Source organism: Syngnathus acus, chromosome 11 (genome assembly GCF_901709675.1).
Source record: "Syngnathus acus chromosome 11, fSynAcu1.2, whole genome shotgun sequence".
In the NCBI taxonomy this organism is placed as follows: Eukaryota; Metazoa; Chordata; class Actinopteri; order Syngnathiformes; family Syngnathidae; genus Syngnathus; species Syngnathus acus.
In genome coordinates, this window is record NC_051096.1 from 1,460,015 (window position 1) to 1,482,708 (window position 22,694).

The 22,694-nt window shown below is 47.7% G+C and overlaps 2 protein-coding genes across 5 annotated transcripts; one reads left to right on the forward strand and one right to left on the reverse strand.

Annotated features, from left to right (window-relative positions):
- The first annotated feature begins 4,439 nt into the window (after nt 1-4,439).
- Nucleotides 4,440-5,937, forward strand: abitram (actin binding transcription modulator). Its single transcript, XM_037264240.1, has 6 exons — nt 4,440-4,604; nt 4,827-4,878; nt 4,957-5,086; nt 5,161-5,237; nt 5,312-5,381; nt 5,451-5,937. The coding sequence occupies exons 1-6, from the start codon at nt 4,520-4,522 to the stop codon at nt 5,598-5,600; spliced, it is 564 nt and encodes a 187-aa protein (XP_037120135.1). The 5' UTR covers nt 4,440-4,519; the 3' UTR covers nt 5,601-5,937.
- ctnnal1 (catenin (cadherin-associated protein), alpha-like 1) lies at nt 5,908-18,957 on the reverse strand. 4 transcript variants are annotated; one of them, XM_037263857.1, is made up of 19 exons: nt 18,629-18,957; nt 11,258-11,447; nt 10,976-11,160; nt 10,715-10,834; nt 10,284-10,373; nt 10,047-10,214; nt 9,750-9,950; nt 9,580-9,666; nt 9,324-9,482; nt 9,161-9,253; nt 8,546-8,696; nt 8,340-8,377; nt 8,202-8,252; nt 7,959-8,113; nt 7,828-7,888; nt 7,445-7,501; nt 7,093-7,212; nt 6,947-7,027; nt 5,908-6,776 (listed from the first exon to the last, which is right to left on the reverse strand). In XM_037263857.1, the coding sequence occupies exons 1-19, from the start codon at nt 18,716-18,718 to the stop codon at nt 6,603-6,605; spliced, it is 2,271 nt and encodes a 756-aa protein (XP_037119752.1). In that variant the 5' UTR covers nt 18,719-18,957; the 3' UTR covers nt 5,908-6,602. The 4 variants fall into 4 exon arrangements, with proteins under 4 accessions (XP_037119752.1, XP_037119753.1, XP_037119751.1 ...); XM_037263858.1 differs by having other exon boundaries at nt 7,840-7,888; nt 9,580-9,669; XM_037263856.1 differs by having other exon boundaries at nt 9,580-9,669.
- Between the last annotated feature and the right edge of the window lie 3,737 nt (nt 18,958-22,694).

Consider the following 22,694-nt stretch of genomic DNA (forward strand, 5'->3'; position numbering starts at 1 on the left):
ACCAGCAGCCAGTGGAAAGGAAGTTTCGCCTCGGTTACGCAATGACCGCTTGGCTCCGCTTGGCCTGCAAAGCGTGTGTGGGGGGAGGCGGACGCGCTTTGCACAGGTGCGCCTGGCCAAAATGGCTCCCCGGTGCATAATGACGGGGTGATAGATGATGACACGGCGATAAATACGCAAGTCCCATCTGGGCGGCTGAAGGCAGCATGCTCTCATTATGGGCTTGGTGGCAAGCAAACTCGTACTTAGGTTGGCATTAAAACATGGTCACGTGGCGGGGGGCACAGGTGGCACCACACAAGAGACTTTCACTCTTTGCACTGTGTCTCTTCTGTCTTTGAAGAATAACCTGAAGGTGCAAAAGCCGGCTGGCATCACGCCGCCCTGCGCTGGATGATGTGGCGGCCGGCCGGCCGGCCGGAAAACGTGATGTCATTCTCATGAGTGGGCCTTTACGGACAAAAAGAGCCACAAATGCTTCATGCGGGCTTCTCTTAAAGAATGTTGTGCGAGACGGAATGATGGATTTTACATCGAGATTTTTTTTTTTTTTTTTTTTTTTAAATGGTTTTGTTGTCCCCGCATTTGACAACATTCTCAGTTTGCACACAAGAGTAAAACAACGGCAACGGTCTCATGGCGGCCAGTTGTGGTTTTGGCTGCGCAATCGAGTCAGACTCGCTTTTAGATGTTATTTGCAGCTAGCCAGGCGCTAACTAGTGGCCCGACGTCTGTCATTTCGAGAGGGCGGAATCGACTTTGGAAGGAAAAACGATCCCTGACGAGCATCTGGGGAATTTGGCTCGTAAGAAAAAAACCTCGCAGTGGATAATTTTGTCATTTCAGACAGAGGCTGTGGAAATGTCCTTGCAGCGTTCAAACGCTGTCGGGGTTACTGGGGTTCCCCTAAAGACGTTAGTGGAAATGCCACCAAAACGGGGGGAGGTGCTCCTGCATCTGCATCTTTTTCCTGATCTGCTCAAAAGTTTATGGCTTCTTCCTTTTTACAAGCTCGCCTGCTCATTAAAGCGCGAGAGTGGATGAGTCAGCGTTCTGTTAGTGTAAAAAGCGCAGGGTTAAATCATGTCTGTGCTCGTAAAATTGACATTACGTGTCGGCAGAAAGCCTCCTGTGCAGTGCAGGGTCATTTTAGGGTGCAAGCCTCAGAAGGCCGTTGGTCTTCTGTAGCCAAAATACTCGGAACTCGGCCCAGTCCACTGCACACATTGTTAAAACTAGTCAACACCCTGTTCATAGTTCTGGAGAGGGGCGCATTTGAAAGCAAGAGGTCTCGGACAGCCAGTTTCACTACGTTGCTGTAAAGGTTTTGGAGAGGCCCACGATATGTTGACTTGAACCGAACAAGTATCCGTCATGTTTTTTGTTCTCGCGCTCACATACGCACATCCATGGGAGTGAAATATTTCCGGCCGCACCCCAGACTGCTTTGGGTATTTTTAGTAGTGCTATAAGACCTATAGAAAACAACTTGGGAGAGCACACCACAACTTCAACAATCCTGCAATCATCTTTTGACATTTGTTTGGGGACCACTGTGATTTGTGCAAAGTAGTTAAAAGTTACTGACCTGGATGGGGCAGGGAGTTTAAATGGGGCAGATCTAGCAAAATGCAAAAGGAAAAGAAACAAAAAAAGAAAGAAAAAGCTCACATTGGCAGTGTGGCAGTTGTGACCTAGTACATTATGAGCATTAGTGCCACCTACAGGACAGGAGAGGGCAGCACCGGCACTATGGATTTTTCCGAGCCAGACGGAACCAAAAGACTTCCTCCCAGTGCACATTTGCAAATGTCTTGTCCTTTTCCAGGAAAATACTTTTTTTCTGGCTTCTGTTTGGCTGCAGTGGCCTTTAATGAACTGTGACTTGCTTAAACGCATCCTGGCCTTGGCCCGTTTTCTTAGGTGTTCCCTTATCTATCTTTCTTAGCTCCTGGAGCAGGTCCACGCCTGTGGTGTTGTTCATGCCAAAGAAGAAGTGGAGTGTAGCGGTAGCAGCTGACGTGGAGCTCCGTGTGTGCTTTTGTGTGTGTGTGTGTGTGTGTGTGTGTGTGTGTGTGTGTGTGTGTGTGTGTGCGTGCATGTGTGTGTGAGCCTGCTGCAGCTGCAGACGCTCCAGTGACAGCGGCCCGCCGGTGAACCCCTCGGGAAGGAGCCTTCCAACAATAAGTGGTGAAATGCACGGAATGTAGACAGGCTGACAGATACAAATAGACAGCAGAGCAACTGATAAACACTTGAAAATGCCAAAACAGCAGGAACAGGAAGGCGAGGGAGCACAATGGACACCAATCTGGGATCATTATTGGACTCCGAGGAGCTTTTGCAAGTCCAAAATGATGTGATCATGTCCCCCCCATCTCAAAAAACAGAGTGCCGAGTTATTGTAAACTTACAGTCATTTGGCTTTTGAAGCAGGAAGGGCAGCGACCCAGCAGCTCCAGCAGATGGCGCCACAGTGGAGAAATTTCCTTCAAGCTTATTCATATTAAATCAGTGATCCCCAACCTTTTTTGCGCCACGGACCGGTTACGTGTCAGAAATATTTTCGCGGACCGGCCTTTATATAAATAAATAATACATTTATATAACTAAATAATACATTTATATAAATAAATAATACATTTATAATAAATATATGAATACGATGAAATAAAATGATACGACTGGCAGAAAAACAAGTATAAACGACATTAAAATAAAACTCACCATTACATTGAATTAGTGGGAGCACTGAGCTTGTTTCTCAGAAACGAGCCGGTCCCATCTAGGCGTAATGGGAGACAATGACACCCGAAGTGGTTAAGGTTTGTCTTTTAATGCAGGATGCTTGGTCTCCATGTGCCGAAGCAGTTTTGAGGGCTTCATTGCCTTGTTAGCTAGCCTGTCGCCACATATTATGCAGAGTGGGCTTGGCGCGTCATAGTCTTTTAAATGCAGCTTTCCTTTTCTTAGAAGTCGTTCTTCCGTCTCCTCATTGGGCGTTTTTTCCTTTACGAAGAATCTTTCCAAACATCTCTGTTTCTTGCTCATTTTTGCTTGCTTCGCGGGCTCAATTGAGGTTACATGTCACGTGACCGAGACGAGCGTCTTGACCTGAACCGACGGATGTAATTGGGAGAGAATCGCCAATTTTTTTATATTTTTCAAAATAAATACTTACTCATTTTTGCTAGCTTTGCGGGCTCGACTGGGGAAACATGTCACGTGACCGGGACGAGCGTCTTGACCTGAATTAATTGATCGTCGATTTTTTTTTTTTTTCTGTGTGGCTTGGCGGCCCGGTACCAAGTGACCCACGGACCGGTACCGGTCCGCGGCCCGGTGGTTGGGGACCACCGGGCCGCTAAAAACTAGCGGTTTTAGCTTGCATGCTAACTAGAAATTGACTGCAAATCTAGCCAAGTGTGCTGTGTGCCACATTTGGCTTTCATCCTGAAAACACCACTGAGCATATGTTTTTTGTATTCTAGGGCTGATGCAAGATTCTCCCTTTAGATGAACTATTTCCACCCAAGCGACCATTGCATTTTTGGTGTTGCGTGAGAGTCATGGAAAAAGTCCAAACGACAGGCCCTGACAGCAAAACTTTCCGTCTCGGCGGCAGCTGTTGCAGACAGAAAGATTTACGGAAAACTCATTTGGCTGTCAAACACCTGCCCCCCCCCCCCCCCCCACTACCACCACACACACACACACACCACCACCTGCCAGTTGTGATTGGTATGTGATTGATATCTTACTATATGAAATCAAAGGTGGAAAATGTAGCTCACACTGTACTTCAGTCGAAGTTGGAGACACATATGTACACCCCCACCCCCCTTACAAAAAGTAAAATGGAAGCACTTCATCCAACGGCAGTAAAAGTTCAAATGAATAGATTCTGAAATGAACTTAAATACAAAAATAAAACACATTTACTGTGCAAAAAGCATATTCGGCCACCCACAGTTTTGGGAATTGGAATGGTTGGACAACACAGATGTTGGTTGTACTACTCTGACATCTTGTGGACAATGTGAAAAACTGTTTAGGTTGACTAGAGTCAATAGACGACACTTACTTGATTGCTTGGTGAAGCCAAACACTTGCAGGCGAAATTTGTCAGGTTGTCTGTGTAAATGTCAAGAGGACGGCGGCTGGTGCACTGCACGAGACAGATCTACTCCTAAAACAACGGAAAACATGCTGTTACAACAATGTTGAGTATTTCTCAGCACATAGAGTATTTTGACGAAAGTTATGACACATGGAAACGGTTTGCAATGGTATAACAGATGTTTTGGTCAAGACAAATACTTACAAATAGTTGCTTATCTGTGGTTGGGCATTGCAAAAGTGCTGTCTGTTTTTTTTTTTTTATACACGCGGAACATAGAATGCGGAACAATTTTCTGCATGTCTCTTTTGAAAGCGGACCGTCTTTCTGTGGTACACTGTTTACTGTCCGACAAGAAACAAGAAAGGTGAACATCGTAGTTGTCTTTTAATCCATTTCATGGACGACGACGTGGAGCACAAAGTTGGTGACGCCGCCGCGCCTTCGGTGATCGACCGTTACTACACACGATGGTATAGAGCCGGTAAATAAAAACAAAGTGGTCCTCGTGTAAGGCTATTAGCCTAGCCGCCGTGTAAAGTGGACTTGAGGCTTAAGTTGTCACTATTGCAAAAATATCGAAATACTAATGTGTTTCACAAGTCAGGACACTGCAGTAATGGAAAACAATATAAGCTAAAAATTGATCAATGATTTAAATCATTGATTTATTGTGAGTTTTCTATGTAATGCATACATTTTATAGATATGAAGGGAAAGCCATGTGAAGACCATTGCATTCTTCAGCATTCAAACAGGTAACTATTTGTTGTTCTACAATTAAATAATAGCTGATCATACATAAAAAAAAAACTGTGTCTGTGTTCTTCTTTCAGAATATGCGTCATCACCTTGGCCGAAACCCACCCGCTGCTGGAGAAAGGGCGAACCATCACTAAGATCAATTACCAGATCAGTAAAAGCTGCAGCCGCTTAAACAACAAAGTGTCTGGAAAGTCCAAGCGGGTAACGTTAGCACCCCGGATGTGTTGCATTTCAGCCTGCCTCTGTACTCACTTTTATTGCTTTGTGTTCACCAGGGCGGACAGTTCCTTACTGAATTTGCACCACTGTGTCGGATATCGTGCACGGATGGAACTGAGTTCACGGTCTACAGGTGAGCCCTCTGGTTTTGTATCCCAAATTCGTGTGTGGAGAATTTTGTCCCAGTCATCCCAATCTATTTGGCAGCTGCATCAGGGGACATCTGCTGGAGGTCAACGAGAACATTCTGGAAAGACCTGCTCTCTTGCAGGAGAAGGTAACTGAAGCTTAAGAACGTTCATCTAGTCATGACGTCAGTTTGATTTGAAGTGGTTTGTGCGTGCAGCCATCCACGAATGGCTACATCGCCATCATCCTGCCCAAGTTTGAGGAGAGCAAAAGCATCACGGAGAACCTTCTGAGCAGAGATGACTTTGAAAAGCTTGTCGCCGGACGGGAAGCCACACAAACGACGGCGATAACGCAGCCGTCGTGACGACATACATGAAATTGTGCAAGAGCTGCGCCGTGCCTTCAGGATGGCTGCACTTCATCAGCCGTTCGGTCTTTGATGCACTGACTTCTTTGACATTTGCCTCTTTTTTCTATACTTTTGGAAATGGGCAAAATGGCCTGATATGGTGGACTTCCTGTTGCGTCTTTTCCGTTCTCAAGTTTTGTACCCGACCTATTGGAGGTTGTAAATATTGAAAACATTTTAGTTTCAAAGCCTTATGGTTTAGTTTTAGGTGAATGTAAAATCATGTTTAGTTTTGTATACATCACATCAAACAAGCAACAGCGATTTAATAAAAAATATTGTTTATTATTTATTCTTCGTGTTATGCTTTTAATTATTTTATCCAAAACTAAACTTCTTCACGTCCGACCAAGCATCCTTAGCTGCTCACATTCTGAGACAAAAAGCATCTAGACACAAAATCGATCACGACCATTCCACGTACACACCTAATAAATTTCTCCTTAAGATCATATTTGGCATATTTAACTGGGTTGTCCTTATGTGGCACATAGTGTGGAACAGTGTAGCGCAAAACTGGCACAAAAACACATAGCACAAGACAATCATGTTGATGCAGTGGATGTAAAAAGTACACACCAGTGTTCAAATATGCAATTTCTTTTGAGTCAAAATAGACCTATAAACCATTTAAAAACTTTTCCATCATTGAGGCGTTCTGACCGCAGCCACATCCTCAGTTCTAAGAGGGTGTGCACACTTTTGATCTCTTTTGTAATGCCCTTTTGAAAAGGCTTCACTAAAATTCGAGTTTTTAAATGGTTTATCTTTGTCTATTTTTAAATGACAAGATTTTGAACAGAGGTGTGTCACCTTGTATCCACTGTTTGTACAAGACAACAAGTATGGGCGACGCCACAAAGCTCAACTGAAGTTCTTCAATCAATTTCGGCAGCTTTGTCGCCCTCGTGGGGCCGTCAGGTCTAATGACGCGACCCACAGGCTCCAGTGTTCGTTTTAGTTGCTCTCCAGCAGGTTGAGGCCTGCCAAGTGCTGCTCGAAGGCTTTGACGGCAAATTCGTCATGGCGGTTGCCATCGTTGTTGAGGATGTCCTCGCCGTCTCGGACGGGTGTGGAGGTGTTCGGGCGCCAATCTTGCGGAGAGTCCAGGCTGCTCCGCTCTGACTTGGACTGCCACAAGAGGATATGGAAAACCGTTTGAGCATTTATTCCATAGCCTTAATATTCCGCTTGTTTTGCATGTACTAATACGTGTTCTCAACGCACTCGCGGTACTTCTACTACACCATTAATTTTTTTAAACTCTAATTATCAATTTTGTCTTATTTTTTTGGAATTACCTTTGCATTGGGCTTACACGCTGGAAGAATGTTGAGGATGAGGGTCAACATGCTCCTGGTAGTCTGAATGGAAGAGTCCACCTATAGAGACAAGACAGGAGCCCTCAAGAGGTAGTCAACGCATCAAATGTGTTGCTGTGTGGTACCTTCTGGAAGGTGGCGCTTTTGCCCTGCACGGGGGTCCTGGCCCCCACCTGCAGTTGTTGACACAACACGAGCAGCTTCTCCACCTTGGACATCAATGCCGACTTCTCATCACCAACCAGCTGAAAAGAGATTTAAAAAATGGAAAGAAAATTTCGGTGAACACATAGCAAGATTTTGTCATGATTTTCAGTTCAGCTCAGGTTAGGAGTCACTTGCTTCCTGCAACCCGGAAATTTGAAGGCATTTGCTCCAAACACACATTGAGCCCTTCCAAAACTTTCCAGTTCCCTTTCACCGTGTTATTGCGTAACATGGCAAAACAGCAGGGGGCGCTGTTTTGCCGGTAAATACCTGCGTGCTGAAGATTTGCAGGGAAGAGCACAGCTGGAGTCCTTCTTCCGACAGAACCTGAAGAGGACAAGAGCAAGGAAGAAAGTGATTTCTGCAAGGCGAGAAGGGGGAGCGTGCCTCGGTTTCTGAAGAAACAATCTCAGAACAAATGACATCATTTGAAAGGCGGGAGGAGGTCAAGAACAGACCAACAACAATAAATGGCCTGATGATGCGTTGGGTCCATCAAGAAAAATGATTTCTCACTTCTGGGGTGTTGTCTGTTTTCTCCCCCCCATCCCCCCCTCAGAAACCAGTGTAAAATAGCCCGACTGCAAAGAATGGAAAAGTAATCGAACCGATCTGGAAAAAAAAAATTGGGTCGCTCCTCAGGAAAGACGTACAAGAAGAAGTACCTCAGCTTGGCGGAAGAGATCAAGCGTGGTCTTGAGCAGCCCCTCGCCTCTGGGAAAGGGGAGCAGAGAAATAAATGAAGACCAAGCTACGAAACAGGACGTTGTGCTGACAAGTCAACCTGGTAAAGAGGTACATGTTGTAGGCCATGCTGGCCACGCTCTGGCTGTGGCGGACCACCTGCTGCTCTTGCTCCTCCCACTTTTCCAGTTCGGCGTCCACGTCGGACGACAGCAGTCGAAGCTCCAAGCCCACTTTGGCCACGTCGCTCTGCTCCTGCACGACCAGCACAAAGGTGCTGCCGGTTTGATCTGGTTTAGGGCGACAATCGATCACGCACGGTAGCATGACAGCGTGGCCTCACCTCGGCGTCCAACTTGACGGGCTTGGCACTCTTCGTGTTGGCGGCGTGTTTCTGCAAGGTGGAAGAACAGAACCAAAACAAAAGTGTATCTCACCATGCCGTGATGAAGGATGCATGGGTGCACGGCAGGCGACTCACTCCGGTTCTGGGAAGGGACAAATAGGCCCTTTTGTCTCCTGTAAGCACAAAAGCGGACGGATGGGGCTTTAGCTCATCGGCATTCCTCAACTTGCACTTTGAAGGCCTCACGTAGACAACAACAGCACGACCTTGCCGCTGAATGTTTCCATTATCGCGGACAGAGAGTTGTTTTTAGCAATTCACAAGTTAATCAACGTGCACACCTCGCTTTCCCTCCAAGACGTCGTCGATCTCGCGCAGCAGGAGCGCCACGTCGGCCAGCTGAGACTCCCAGGCCTCGCAGAACACGTCCAAGTTCTCCTTGGCGATCTTGCTGGACGGGTGCAGCGCAAGCGTCTGCGCCGCCGAAACGATCTAGAGAAAAACACGTAAAATTATAATTGGTATCATGACTATCATTATATGTATTATTGCTATTGTATAACACAGTGAGGGAAAAATGGCATCATGACAACCTGCATAAAAACATCAGCAAAGGTTAAAAAAAAATCAATGTTAATTCGTCCTACAGGAAATGAGGTCGTCCCCGGGAGGGTGTTTTCATTAATAGCCAATTAGCCTGTTGGGCTAACAGCGTAGCGCCTGGTGCCGCCACCTTACAGACGGCTCGACTTTTCACCTCGGCGGCCGTGTAGTCATTACGCCGGAGGACCGAGCCGGATAATTACCAGCACGGACAATTTCCCACAGCAAACACGATTAGATGAGGGAGACGCGCACGGGCTGGCTTCAAAAACTATGGACGTCATTTGTCTGCAGCGGCCAACCGGAATACAGGCGACAGCGGGATGGTTTCCACTGAGCAATGTGGCGCTTACCTGCGGGCCGATCACGTGGAAGGTTTCCTGGGCGTGCACGCAGGTGATCTCCAGCGGTTCGGTGCCGCAAACGTGACACAGCAGCCGACAGTTCTGCGGGTGGGTAGAGCCGTTGGGAAGGGGGTCGGCGACACTACTTGCCACCCCCCGGCCGTCGTCGTACCTCCACTAGCTGCTCCTTTTGCTCATTCAGCGTTCGGGAATACTGCGCCACCGCCTCTGGGTTGCCTTCGGCGCCGGCAGCCTTGAGCGCACGCAGCGGCGAGTGCTCGGCATGCATCCTCAGCAGCTCCGAGGCGCGACCCACCGCCACCTTGTGCAGCTGAGATGCCAAAATCGCAGAAGTGCAGGTTGAAAGCAGCCACATCATCCATTAGCCAAATGCTAACAAACGGCAGACAGGCCGGATGACTTGTCACCTCGCGTCTGAGGTCGTTGACGCTCTGGCACGACTTGGCGATGGCCACTTCCAACTCCTCGCTGGTCTCCTTGGCCTGCAGCGACTGCTGCTGGAGCGGGCGCAAAACAAGACGGGAGACATTTCACACGCGGCTCCGGAAAACCCAGAAAGGAAAAGCAAGCTCCGTACGGCCTGGGTCCAGGCGTGCAGCAGCTGGCGGGCGTCTTGGCGGGCCAGCTGGCACAGAGCCAGAATGGCCTGGCGCTGCTGGTGTCCCGTGTACGGCGAGTCGGTGAAATCCTCTGTGCGCTCCACCAGCGCCTCCAGCCGGCGGCCCACGCCTTCCGACGGCGAGGCGGCCAGCTTGTCGCGCAGGCTCTCCACGCTCGTCTGCCCAAAGCCAATGCAAATATTTCAGTCACCTACTTTCTGAGTCTGGTCATTAGATCGCGGGCGGTGGACAAATGCGCTGGATATAGCGCGCACCTTGTAGTCCTTGACGGCATCGCAGATGCTAGCGGGGAGGACTGTTTCGGAGCAGCCGCGGGCCTCGGTGACGATGTCCACGACCTGCTCAAGGGCACAGCGCATCCGCTGGAAGACGGCGTCCTTGTTGATGCGCGCCGACTCGCAGTCAGGGTGCCTCAGGCAAGTCTGCGGCCGCCAAAGCCAAACGGGTCAAAGGCCTCAGCTCAGCTTCATCCGGACGGCGAGCCTTTTTACCTTGGAGGCCGTCAACAGCATCATGGTGCATTTCTCCAGCACAGCCCGAGCCGCCGCCATACGGGCTTTCTTCCTCTCGTCTTTCAAGTCCTGCAACAGACACGCGGGTGGTCAAAAGTGGCTCCTGCCAATTGTCTCTCGTGCTGCTATGAGGGGACATATCAAAACAAAACGGAAATCCAAAATAACAGAAAAGGATCTCACAAAAATAGAACGAGAGGGACACAAATTGCACCTCTCAAAACCCAACTGGGCACGAGGAAGATTTGGCCAAGTGACAAAAGAATCAAACACGCTCTCTCGGCAATTTAGCACAAAGGCCATGTAATTATTAGTCATTATTTCCTCCCGCTTAGCAGCGACGCATAAAAAGGTGCAAGCTGCTCCCAAAGGGAACTCGACACGCAGAGTTGAAGCGTACTCGTCCTCACATTCTGTCTGTCGCCGGTGAGGTGGGCAAAGTCCACCATCTCGTTACCAAACTGGCTGAAGATGTGCACAAAGTCCTGGAAGGTGCTCACGCACTCCAGATGCTCCAGAGTCACCAGGACCTGCCGCAAGAGAGAGAGAGAACTCTTTCATTAGGGGCTGATATCGGCTGTCTACATGTGTTGCTACACAGTTTGTGTTCAAATGGCTTGAGGCTATGCTGATGCTAATTTTCCTAGCGTTGAGCTAGCGGAGGCAGTTACCTTGTTGCGCGACGCCACTATCTGCTTGATGACGATGCGGTCGGCCAGCACCAAAACCTTTGTGACGGACGACAGCAGCAGCCGGGCGGCCTTCACCATACCCGAGCGGTCGCTGAACACCGTCACCGAGGGCGAGGGAACAACGCAGACCGGGCCCGGGTCTGTCAGCTGGGCTATGGTGTCCCCTGCAGGACAAGACAAGGCAGAAAGTCACGTGGGACCAAGAACAACGCACGTGTGGGAGAATTTGCGTGTATCCTGACTCTTTTGTGGCCAACATACCGGCACGGCGCGCCTCGAAGCAGGCGTGTCCCATCTCGTCCTTGAGCTCATGGTGCTCCAAGGCGATGGCCTCCCCGACGGCGACAAAGCGGCCCACCGCCACGCTGACCGCCTGGCCCACGCGCTGGATGGCCACCAGGGTGCGCTCAGACTTTCTGGGACGCTCTTTGTGGTTGATCAGCGTTGTGATCTGGACGGCAAAAGTCAAGTCAGGAGCGCATCGCACAGCCTTGGCGGAGGCCCGGTAAAAATAGAAGTGGGCGGGAAAGGCCACCCAAGGGTGCTTGACGCAACTCCTACTGAGTCCATCTATTATGTATGCCTCCAGTCAATGAATCATCACTTGATTATTAATTGCTTGCACACTTATCATTATGCAGAGAAAAGTACCGAAGCTGTTTATGTAAGAAACCAAGTCGCAAACTGCGTTGAAACTGTTTGGAAACACTTCATACCCGTCTTATCGTATTTTCTGGACTATAAGTCGCTCTGCAGTACAAGTCGCACCAGCCATAAAATGCATAATAAAGAAGAAAAAAAACATATATAAGTCGCACCGGAGTCGCATTTTTGGGGGTACTTTATTTGACAAAATCCAACATGACATCTACAGACATAAATAGGCAACAACAGGCTAAACGATACAGTATGCTAACTTTACATAAACACAAACGAGGAACTGAGAACGTGCCTAACGTAACATATTAACTTTTATTCAAATAACTATAACATAAATAACAAGTTTATCAGACCATCAGCGTCAGTCCAAATCATTACATCCATCAAAATCTTTGTCCTCCGTGTATAAACAACGCCGCTGCTGACTCCGGAAGTACATGTAGCGCTGAGGTCAAACTCATTGTCAGTTGCGGTTTTAATTATTCCACAGGCCTCGTGCGCCCTCATGCAGTTTAAAGTGAAAATAATATGTGAAGTGATTAACTATACTCGTGAGTATGTAATATGAATATCTCCTGAGAGTCAGGAACGCATCGCCGGTGTAAATCAGTCGGAAAACAAAAGCAGCTGGGGAGACGCACGCAGTTAGGACTGGAATGCCGGCAGAAAGCAGACGACACGGCTGACACGGATTGCATTTTTGGACCCTGCTTGTGTCGCGTCCGTAGCTACTTTGCACGATTCATCGGTGCTGAACGCTCCCACCATTGTAAGCCGGGACAGCTCTGAGAGCCAAGCCAGAATTTGGAAAGAAAATTGGACGATCTTTGGCCAATTTCTGCCCAGCAAGAATGTGAGGTATTTATAGTGGGTGTCAGCACAAAACGTATTCCTTTTATTCTCAGTGTATATGCTATTCAATATCTCTTTTTTTATTCATTTTTGTGAGCAAGCATGTGCCTGGGTGTGTAAACGCAGGAGGCGCTGATTTGTTTCCTGGCAGCGTTGCCATGCCGCAGTCAGCTTGGCCGGCCGCTGTGACTTCCCGAACCTTGCCCCGCCGGAGCATTTACGGAAAAAGGACGAGGAACGTCATCTGCCGGGCTGATAAAAGTCCGGGAAGCGGAGGAAGAGGAGCCGGCCGCAGCTGATAACAAACGAGAGATAAAGCAGCCGAGGGAGGGAACGGTAGATGGATACCCGCGATGGACGACAACGGCGAACGCACGATCCGCAAGATACGTAACGGGCTAATACCGCGTGTGCGGCTGAACAAATACGAAGCAGCGCGCGCTCGATTCGCTGCGTCAGATGCGATCTGATTTGAAGCAAGACAGCAAAGGCGAGCGGGGAATCGATATCCAGCTGGAGCTGGAACCGTGACGGCAAAAGCCTCTCAACGTTCGACACCTGCTTAGCTTAGCGTATCGCGTTAGCATTACATTAGGCAATGGATAACACAAGAACAGTGTCTTGTATTGTTGATAATGACTATGTGGAAAACTGCATGGAGTTTGGTCCTCATTAACACTAATCGTTTGGATTAGACCTGGTTTTTGGACCTTGAACTGAAATTCCAATGAAACCCAAACAAACCAACCAACAAAACAAGAGTTGGTCCAAACAAGCTGCTCACATGTCGTCCCTTGTGTCGTCTTTCTACAGAGCGGAGTTTAATGAGCGGGTAATTCAATAAAGTCCTCGGCAGGATCGGCCCGACCGCTTGCCAACTCAGCCTTGGAGAACATTCCATCAGTCATCGGGATGGCTAATTACAAGTAATGGAGAAATAATAGCACGCGGCTTCCCACAGCGATAGAATGCTCGGCTGAAGAAAAGGATCAGCAAGAGAAAGCAGCCCGGCCCAGACACAAAAGCCGACTGGCGTGACTCTCCACCACTACTTATAAAGAGTTCGCCTCGAGGAAACGCTCTCGCCTCTCGGCTTGTGCTTTTCAGAAAGATAAAACCCCCAGACAAAAGTGAATGACGGCGTCAATTCATCAAGATAAACATCAGAACCAGAGTTAAGCCTCCAAGGACGAAGACGACTTGGGCTGCTTCAGGCCTGTAAAGCACTCGAGAGACTTTTGACCCTCGACAGTACGCATGGGCTGGAAACATGAGAAGGAAGGCCCCTCCCAGTGGATGAATTCAGGCGTTCATCTGACTCAATTTCAGTGAAACTCGTGTCAGGGGCAGACTTTCCAAAGGTGCACTGCTCAAAGTTGCTTCCTCTCTCGATCGGCTCGTTATTTATAGAAAGTGGGTGACTCGTTTATTGATAGTTTGTCCGAGCCCCCCCCCCGTTATCTGGCCCACAAATAGTGACGAGACGGGACGGAGTGTCTGATATGATCTTACATGCCGAGGTTGGATGATGTCCACTCACAGAAGCGCCACATTATCACCCAGCTGATAAAACGCTATCTCTCCTCGGCAGGTTCCAGAATCACAACAAAGGACGACGGCCGCTGCACTTTTTCTCCTTCAACACTCCGAACGCAGAGGTTTGTCTCATGTCATGACACCTGTCGCCTTTGGCTCGGCTTTCATGCCGCCGCCTAGCTAATGAGTTAAAGTTAAAATCCCAATGATCATCACACACGCATCTGGGTGTGGTGAAATTTGTCCTCTGCATTTAACCCATCCCCGAGGGAGCAGTGAGCAGCAGCGGTGCTGCGTCCGGGAATCATTTGGTAATCTAACCCCCCAATTCCAACCCTTAATGCTGAGTGCCGAGCAGGGAGGCAATGGGTCTCATTTTTATAGTCTTAGGTATGACCCGACTGGGGTTTGAACCCACTACCTTCCAGTCTCCGGGCGGACACTCTCCCACGAGGCCACCGAGCTGGAGTTGATCGGGGCACAGCGGAGGGACTGAGATTAAAGATTGAGAGGCCTGCAAGGCGAGCCATTCTGCGATGGGAAACAAAATGAGGAAAGCGGATGTCGTCCATCGATGTCGTCCATAAGCACGGCCGCGGTCACAAAGAGCGCTAACGTAGCTAGCAGCAAATGACAACTGTCTGAGCTGTCTCATCTCATTCCTTGCAAACGGTTGACAGAGACTGAAAGTTGAGGGAGAGTGGGGGGCGGGGCTTGGGGGCAAAGAGCCACAGCACTACATTAGCCGCCACAACCCAGCTGATAAAGAGCACTTCCTGTCTATCTGATGAGTGGAAATGGACGACTCGCAACTGTGACGCCATGTCGCCATCAGATAAGTCGCATCTTTCTCGATAGTTGCACTGTACCTGCGCCGTGCCAGCGTTTTCGCACCAACAACAGAACGATGATCATGAATGCTTTCATCACTGCAATCCAGGGATGGGACCAAGTCACACATGTGCAAGTCTCAAGTAAGTCTCAAGTCTTAACCTTCATGTCTCAAGTAAGTCCCAAGTCATTTTTTTCTTGGGCAAGTCAAGTCAAGTCCTTAAATAGGTCAAGTCAAGTCCAAGTCAAGTTAAGTGTCGTTTTTATTTATTAACTTGCTCCATATTAAATTATATTTACTTAATTCAGTTTCATCATCATATTCATTGCATTAAAGCTATATACACATACCTATTTAGATAAATGAAAAGCACTTACTTGGCAGAATGGCTCTTCAAATGGCGGACAAAGTTTGAAGTTGTCGTCTGGCTGCCCGAAATGTTTTTGTTGCATATCTCGCACTGTGCTGTCCGTCTTTTGCCGTCATAAAAGTAACTGCGATAGCCAAAGGTGATGACTCGCGGTACCGCTCGCGCAGACATGTTTGCGCATGTCTGATATAAAGGGGCGTGACTCTCCAATAAACACGTTCGGTAGGTAGAGAGGGAACGACTGATTGATTGACAGGGTAGTGATCCAATCATGACAACGCCATTCTCAGCCTGCGCTCCTACCGAATTATCGATATTATTTTTTTTAATGTATTATTAATTTTATATTCAATCTGAAAACTTAAACTAAATAACACTGAAGTCATTCAAGTCATCGTGTCTCAAATCAAGTCAAGTCACGAGTCTTTAACTTCCAAATCAAAGTCGAGTCTCAAGTTTTTTTCATTTTTTGTCAAGTCACAAGTCATCAAAACAGCGACTCGAGTCGACTCGAGTCCAAGTCACAGTGACTCGAGTTCCCATCTCTGCTGCAATCACAGCTTTTTTTTTTTTTTGCATAAAAATAATGGCCTGACAAGGATTTTATGAACCCACTTTGACGCCATTCGCACGTTGCGGGATCAAACGAGGATGGGCAAAAACGAGCTGATCAGCGTGTCCGCTAAAGTACGCCAATTGCTGGAAGCTGTTGGCTTGCCGACCGGACGAGAAAACAATGCGCCTTGGCAACGCTGGAGATAAGCGAGAACCCTCGGTCGCTCTGATTCACTGGCCCGCCGGAAAAACACACTTTTCACGACCAAGTGCATGGAGTCGATGGAGCCTTTTATCAGCACTTAACGAGAGGCAAAAGAATCGATGGCGACTCCAGGGATGTGAGCGTCGCCGACAGCGAGCGCTTCACACTTTCGGCTGCGAAAACAAAGATGCACGGACGGAGAAAGATCACCTGCCTGGTAATAGCGCGCTGCCTATGTCATCGCCCAACCAGCCAATCAGATCCCAGCTTGAGCACTTTTGCAGCTACCAAGCTATTCTGAAGCCTCCCGCGTGCTTGGTCCGGACATTTCGCTTTTAAAAGGCAAAATAAAGAACATATAGCGAGGTCGACTCGCAATACAACAATTACATATGAATGAAAAAATCAAATCCAAATACAATTAAAGCAAAAGAAAAAACCTCCTGAAAATTGAATGACTTTGTTGGTGTAAATAAGGCTATGGATGGCGTTGATCTGCGCCGCACATCCCTCCGCTTTCTGTTGACGCAAAGCAAACAAGCGCGCATTCCAAAGCGCAAAGACACACAAACCCCGCCAGCGCATTGGCACTACAGTACACACAAAAGGACGACTGTCTCGGGAACGACTGTCTCGAGAACGACAGCGGCCTTGAACGGCAGCGCGGGAACGCGCGTGACGAGGCCGCTTTGGCTTTCCGCGGCGAAAGAACGGCTTATGCGGGAATTGGAGGGACAAAAACAAATGTGGAAGCTCCGCGCAAATCGCATCCTGGAAGCTTTTGTCGGGACTTAAAAATATGCAATCCAATTTGAGTCACACGACAAAACAACAAGCCTCGTAATCGCTTCTCTTGATGATGTGCAAGGGGTGGGCGTGTCGTCAAATATGGGCCCATTTAGCTGAATATCGCACTACCAAACTTCAGACATCAAGTGAGCACGACTTGATGCTAAAATACTTGGGCAGAGGGCTCATTTGATGGGCCCAATTATTCTGGAAAAAAGCCAAGCAAATCCCTGTCACAGCCGTTTAGCTGTTCTCCCATCTGATCAAACTCCAAACACCTCGTGAGAGCCTGAGACCACCGATAAAAGCCTCCACGTTAGCAAGGCTTTGACGCCGCTGCCATTCTCTCTACGTGAGGTCTAATTACATCCCAGCTGGTACGCTACCATTGGTATGGAGATGCAGCGGCGGCGGCGACATCGGTTGAAACAAAACAAAAAAAAACCCAGAGTGACTTCCTGTAGCCCGAGGCTTTGGTGGGACAAAAAAAAAAAGCAAAAGGCCTCCTCAGTGTTGCAAATAAGAAGTGAAAAGTCATGTGGTTAAAGGCAAGCTGAGAAGGGGCGGGCAGGAAGTGCAAAAAGGGGAAATGGAAGCACAAAGAATCAATAAAAATGCGTCTATAGAGCAAAGCTGGGTGGGACAGCGTTCATGTGCCGTGCATATCCGGCGTGCGTGTGCAAAGGCGGGAGTCGCCCGCCGGGCTCGGGAGGGATCACGCCTGATAAGGGGACTCGGGAATAGCAACGGAAAAAGACAGCAGAAGGATCAGACGAGATGGCAGATTTTCTCATTTCCTGCCTGATAGACATCAAACGCCGCAACAACACAAAAAGTCCACCTTAAGAAAGCCATTGGCCCTTTAAGCTCCGATGCCTTGGCAATTTTGTCAATGTTGCTTTGTTTGCCTTCTCTTCACGTTACAAATGTGTCACTGACAAGCTTTCGGACGGCTAATTCCAAATGCTTACTTCTCTCACTTCTGACTGAATGACGTCATTCAAAAAAAGCAGTCCTTGGAAAATATTCTCTTTGCAATATCTGTTGCTACGGAAACGGAGGAAAGAAAGGTAGGAATAAAAAAAATATCTTTGAAGCACAATAAAATAAATGCTGCAAGGAATTATTAAAAGTAATTCAAGTCGTTTCAACCATGCAAAAAGCATCTTTAAATTCCGCGGCATAAATAGGATTAAAATCTATCGTTTTACGATGAATAAATCCGCTTACGGTTGGCGTCACCTCCGTATACTCAAACTTGTTCCAGTAGATGTGTGAATGCTAAAAGTCAAGCATTTATACACACGTGGTTGGGTTAGTTTGGGTTAGCAAGGGTCAAGCGTTACATCCAAAACGTGAATGCTGAGTAAATGCTGAGCTTCAAACCGTCACACTACCCCGCCCCCACCCAAAAAATACTCCTCGTGAATGCTGAGAGTCAAGCATTAACATGTTTGGGAACTTTGAGTTCAGCAGTCACACGCATGTTACAAGTCAGAACGGTGGATACATGCTGTGTGTTGAGCATTCGCCTCCAATCGGCGTGCGTGGAATGTTGCAAACTTTCCGGAAACTTTTTAGCAGGCACACGCAAAAAAAGGTGCATTTGTGCGTGCGCCTAGTTGTTAGTAAAATGCACACGATGTGTTACGTTATGCAATCTTGCAGGTTCTGCCCAACAACAGACCAGCGTGAGCACGAAAAAAAAAAGTCTCATGTGCTTCACTCACGCTTTCACCGGAGAAACACAACAACAATTAAAGTGCGCGCGCGCTCCTATACGACAAGACAAAAAACATGGCAAAACACGCAAAGTTGCCGCGCGGACTTTACCTGAGACACAAGCGGGATCAGCGTCTGCTCCACCGAGCGAGTTTTGATTTCCAGGCCGGAGTCCAAGTTGCCGCACGGAGGCGAAGCCATGCTCGCACGACCTCCCGCCGAACCGAGCAGCGGCTCCCGGCCAGCCTCAGTAACCGCGCGACGCCGCCGACTTCACCGCTGATCTCAGGGGGAGTGTCGGGAGTCCGATTTGCGGTTGCTGCTCCCCGCTCGATTTGGGGCAACTGCGGCTTCGAGCCAAACCAGTGCCTGCAAGTTGACGGCTGGAGGCGGAGTGCGGACTGCAGCTCACCAAGAGAACACCGCCACTCCTGTGGGCAAGCACGTGCACGAGCGCGCACACATGCACGCTCGCGTTCAAACACGCTGCTCGAAGTGAACGTGTGCAACCTTGTGCAGCGTGACCACAATGAGAATGTTCCGCCGGATAAATTTACAGTTACATCTCATATCTGTTCCGAACCACCAAAAAGTAGCATTTAAAATGCTTGCATTTTTTTTGTATCCCGTCCAGAATACTTAAAAAAGGGGGGGAAATAATTGGTTAATCTTTTCCAGTCCCACGCTGTCTAAATCTACGTGATGAAAACAAACTAGCTCGATAATGTACGCGTCGTTCTTTGAATGCAGGTCTACCGCTTAAGGGTGTCAGCCCTAAAAGCTAAAGAAAAAGCCAAATGAGGCCTGCAGAGTTGATTCTTTGACACTGGTGAGCTTTGCATGACGGGAGAGGTCACAAGACATGTCGGCGGCCATGCTGGCGACAGTTTGAGGCCTTTTTTTGTGCTCTGTTTGCACCTTTGTGACACACAGCCACTATGTATTGCAAAGCCCGCAGCGAGGCTTCTTGTTCACATGCACGCACACGTATGTCAGGGCATGCAATGTGTCGTGCCGCTACCGCTAACGAGATAATATCGACACGTTTTCTCTGGTGTTAATCGGCCTTCGGGTGCCCTTGCGTGAGCATCACCATGATGATAAGGAGCTCGTTGTGCGAACCGTGCAGTTTGTGCCGTTCCACCCGCGACCGTTCCGTTCACGGTCCGACAGTTTGGAGAGCCACACGCAGATAAGAAAAGCGGATAGGTCGCCGTGTGTGGCCGGGAAATTGTTTCATTTTTGCGCTGGGAATTTGCAAAATGTGCAATCATCTGTTAGCATTCTACCGACCTAAAATGCATGTAAACTCAAACTATTTTTTTTTTCATTAAAGACTTATCATTTAAATAAAGGTCTGGTTTTTGGGAGAAATTTGCCATCCCGCCACAAAGATCAATGGAATTTGGTAGCCATGTCTTTGCCTTTGCCAACAGGGAGGTTGCTGTGGAAATGCTCACCTTCATTAACACGGGCGTGAAAGCACTTGTTTTATCTCCTACGTCAGCTTATTTGCGTCTGCTACGGGAGCGTGAAAAAAGAACCACTTTGAGGCTCACCGGGTGTTGACAGGCACCTGCAGCTCAACTCTGGATGCAGCCACGTTAGTTTGTTGGCAATCATAAATAACATTCCAATGCAGCAGCAACTGGATTGGAGTCACACTAATGAGGAACGGGTCATTTATTTGCCACGTTGTCGCCACCTCAGGCACAAATGGGCTCATTTAAAGCAAAACAGCAAAAAATTCAAAATAACAGCGTCTCCGTTTCCGCTGTTGCATCATCAGCGGCATACTGATGACGACGTTTAGCAGCCGACCGGGCGCTGTGTAAAAGCAAACACCAGACATGGTAATGGTTGCACAAACATGCTATTTTGGGGGGTCTGCTGAAAAGTACCGTATTTTCCGCCCTAAAAGGCGCACCGGGTTATAAGGCGCACCTTCAATGAACGGCCCATTTTAAAACTTTGTCCATATATAAGGCGCACCGGCTTATAAGGCGCATAAAATAGAAGCTATACTGCATCAAACTGAGGTTGACTAGGGTTGCGGTATGCATCCACTAGCCAATAACCAACGAGCCCTCTATAAACAATCGCGTTTCTCAAACGATCTCCTATAAAATGATCAGAACTGACTAAAGTTCGATCTAACGCATTGGTACTACTTACCTATGTTTCCCTTCCATATCGATCCGTAGATTTACTCGAAACATTAACAGAGCAGCCTATTTTGACATGAAATAGCCTGGTACGTATAGCAGCTATCGCAATAGCATTAGCCATCCGCAAAGTCTCACGAGCCTCACCTCGCAATCTCCCATGAGCCTCAGCAAAGTGTAAACAATCGCGTTTCTCAAACGATCTCCTATAAAATGATCGGAACTGACTAAAGTTCGATCTAACGCATTGGTACTACTTACCTATGTTTCCCTTCCATATCGATCCGTAGATTTACTCGAAACATTAACAGAGCAGCCTATTTTGACATGAAATAGCCTGGTACGTATAGCAGCTATCGCAATAGCATTAGCCATCCGCAAAGTCTCACGAGCCTCACCTCGCAATCTCCCATGAGCCTCAGCAAAGTGTAAACAATCGCGTTTCTCAAACGATCTCCTATAAAATGATCGGAACTGACTAAAGTTCGATCCAACGCATTTGTACTACTTACCTATGTTTCCCTTCCATATCGATCCGTAGATTTACTCGAAACATTAACAGAGCAGCCTATTTTGACATGAAATAGCCTGGTACGTATAGCAGCTATCGCAATAGCATTAGCCATCCGCAAAGTCTCACGAGCCTCACCTCGCAATCTCCCATGAGCCTCAGCAAAGTGTAAACAATCGCGTTTCTCAAACGATCTCCTATAAAATGATCGGAACTGACTAAAGTTCGATCCAACGCATTGGTACTACTTACCTATGTTTCCCTTCCATATCGATCCGTAGATTTACTCGAAACATTAACAGAGCAGCCTATTTTGACATGAAATAGCCTGGTACGTATAGCAGCTATCGCAATAGCATTAGCCATCCGCAAAGTCTCACGAGCCTCACCTCGCAATCTCCCATGAGCCTCAGCAAAGTGTAAACAATCGCGTTTCTCAAACGATCTCCTATAAAATGATCGGAACTGACTAAAGTTCGATCTAACGCATTGGTACTACTTACCTATGTTTCCCTTCCATATCGATCCGTAGATTTACTCGAAACATTAACAGAGCAGCCTATTTTGACAGGAAATAGCCTCGCGGGTACAACAGCTATTCGGTGACGCCCCCTGACTACAGTTGCCGTAATGCTGGGAAGCGATGCGACCTTGTAATTTATTAGTCGTACTAAAACGTACTGAAACATTTTGGCAGAGCACTGTGTACAACCAGTATGGATCAACAAATTCATCAGTTGATCCATATATAAGGCGCACTGGCCTATAAGGCGCACTGTCGGCTTTTGAGAAAATTTTAGGTTTTTAGGTGCGCCTTTTAGGGCGGAAAATACGGTACAAGCATTCTGCCCTATGCCAGCCTTGCCTTGGTGTATGTAGTTACAGCTGCATTTAAGTCAAATGAATAAATGAAAATAATAATGACGCATTGATCTGCCTTGAGTCCTATTGTGTCAACATTCTTCAACCAGCAGACAACGGTTGACAGTAAACAAAGACCTTTGCTTTCCACTTTGTCGCTGCTCGTAGACTGCTGACAACTCTTGGTGACTAAAGTGTCACCTCAGCCCTTGAACCCCCCCCCTAAAAAAAAGCCTCAGGGCTTTTCATTTAACAAGCACGGTAGCTCTGCTGCGACCAATTATTCAACACAGTCAACATTGGGAGAGGTTTACATTGTGACTGTCGTGTCAGCAGCGTGTCAAATGGGCTTAGTTTGCTTGTCTGGGGATGGAGTCGCTGCCGTTTACAGAAATGTCTGTTCCTTGACTTCACTCAAAACAAAATCGAAACAAAAGCATCAAAACTAATCTAGTGGAGTGTGGGAATTACTAAAAAGGAAAAAAAAGGTAACATACAATCCAGTACATTCAGTAAACTACAGAACTGTACTGTCCGTTTAGTATTTACGTGAGTGTATTTTGCCCCCTCGCGGTTATATTTCGAAGGTGCACTTTATGTTCCTGATTTAATTGAAAACAAAACTAAATGTTTTTGTTCA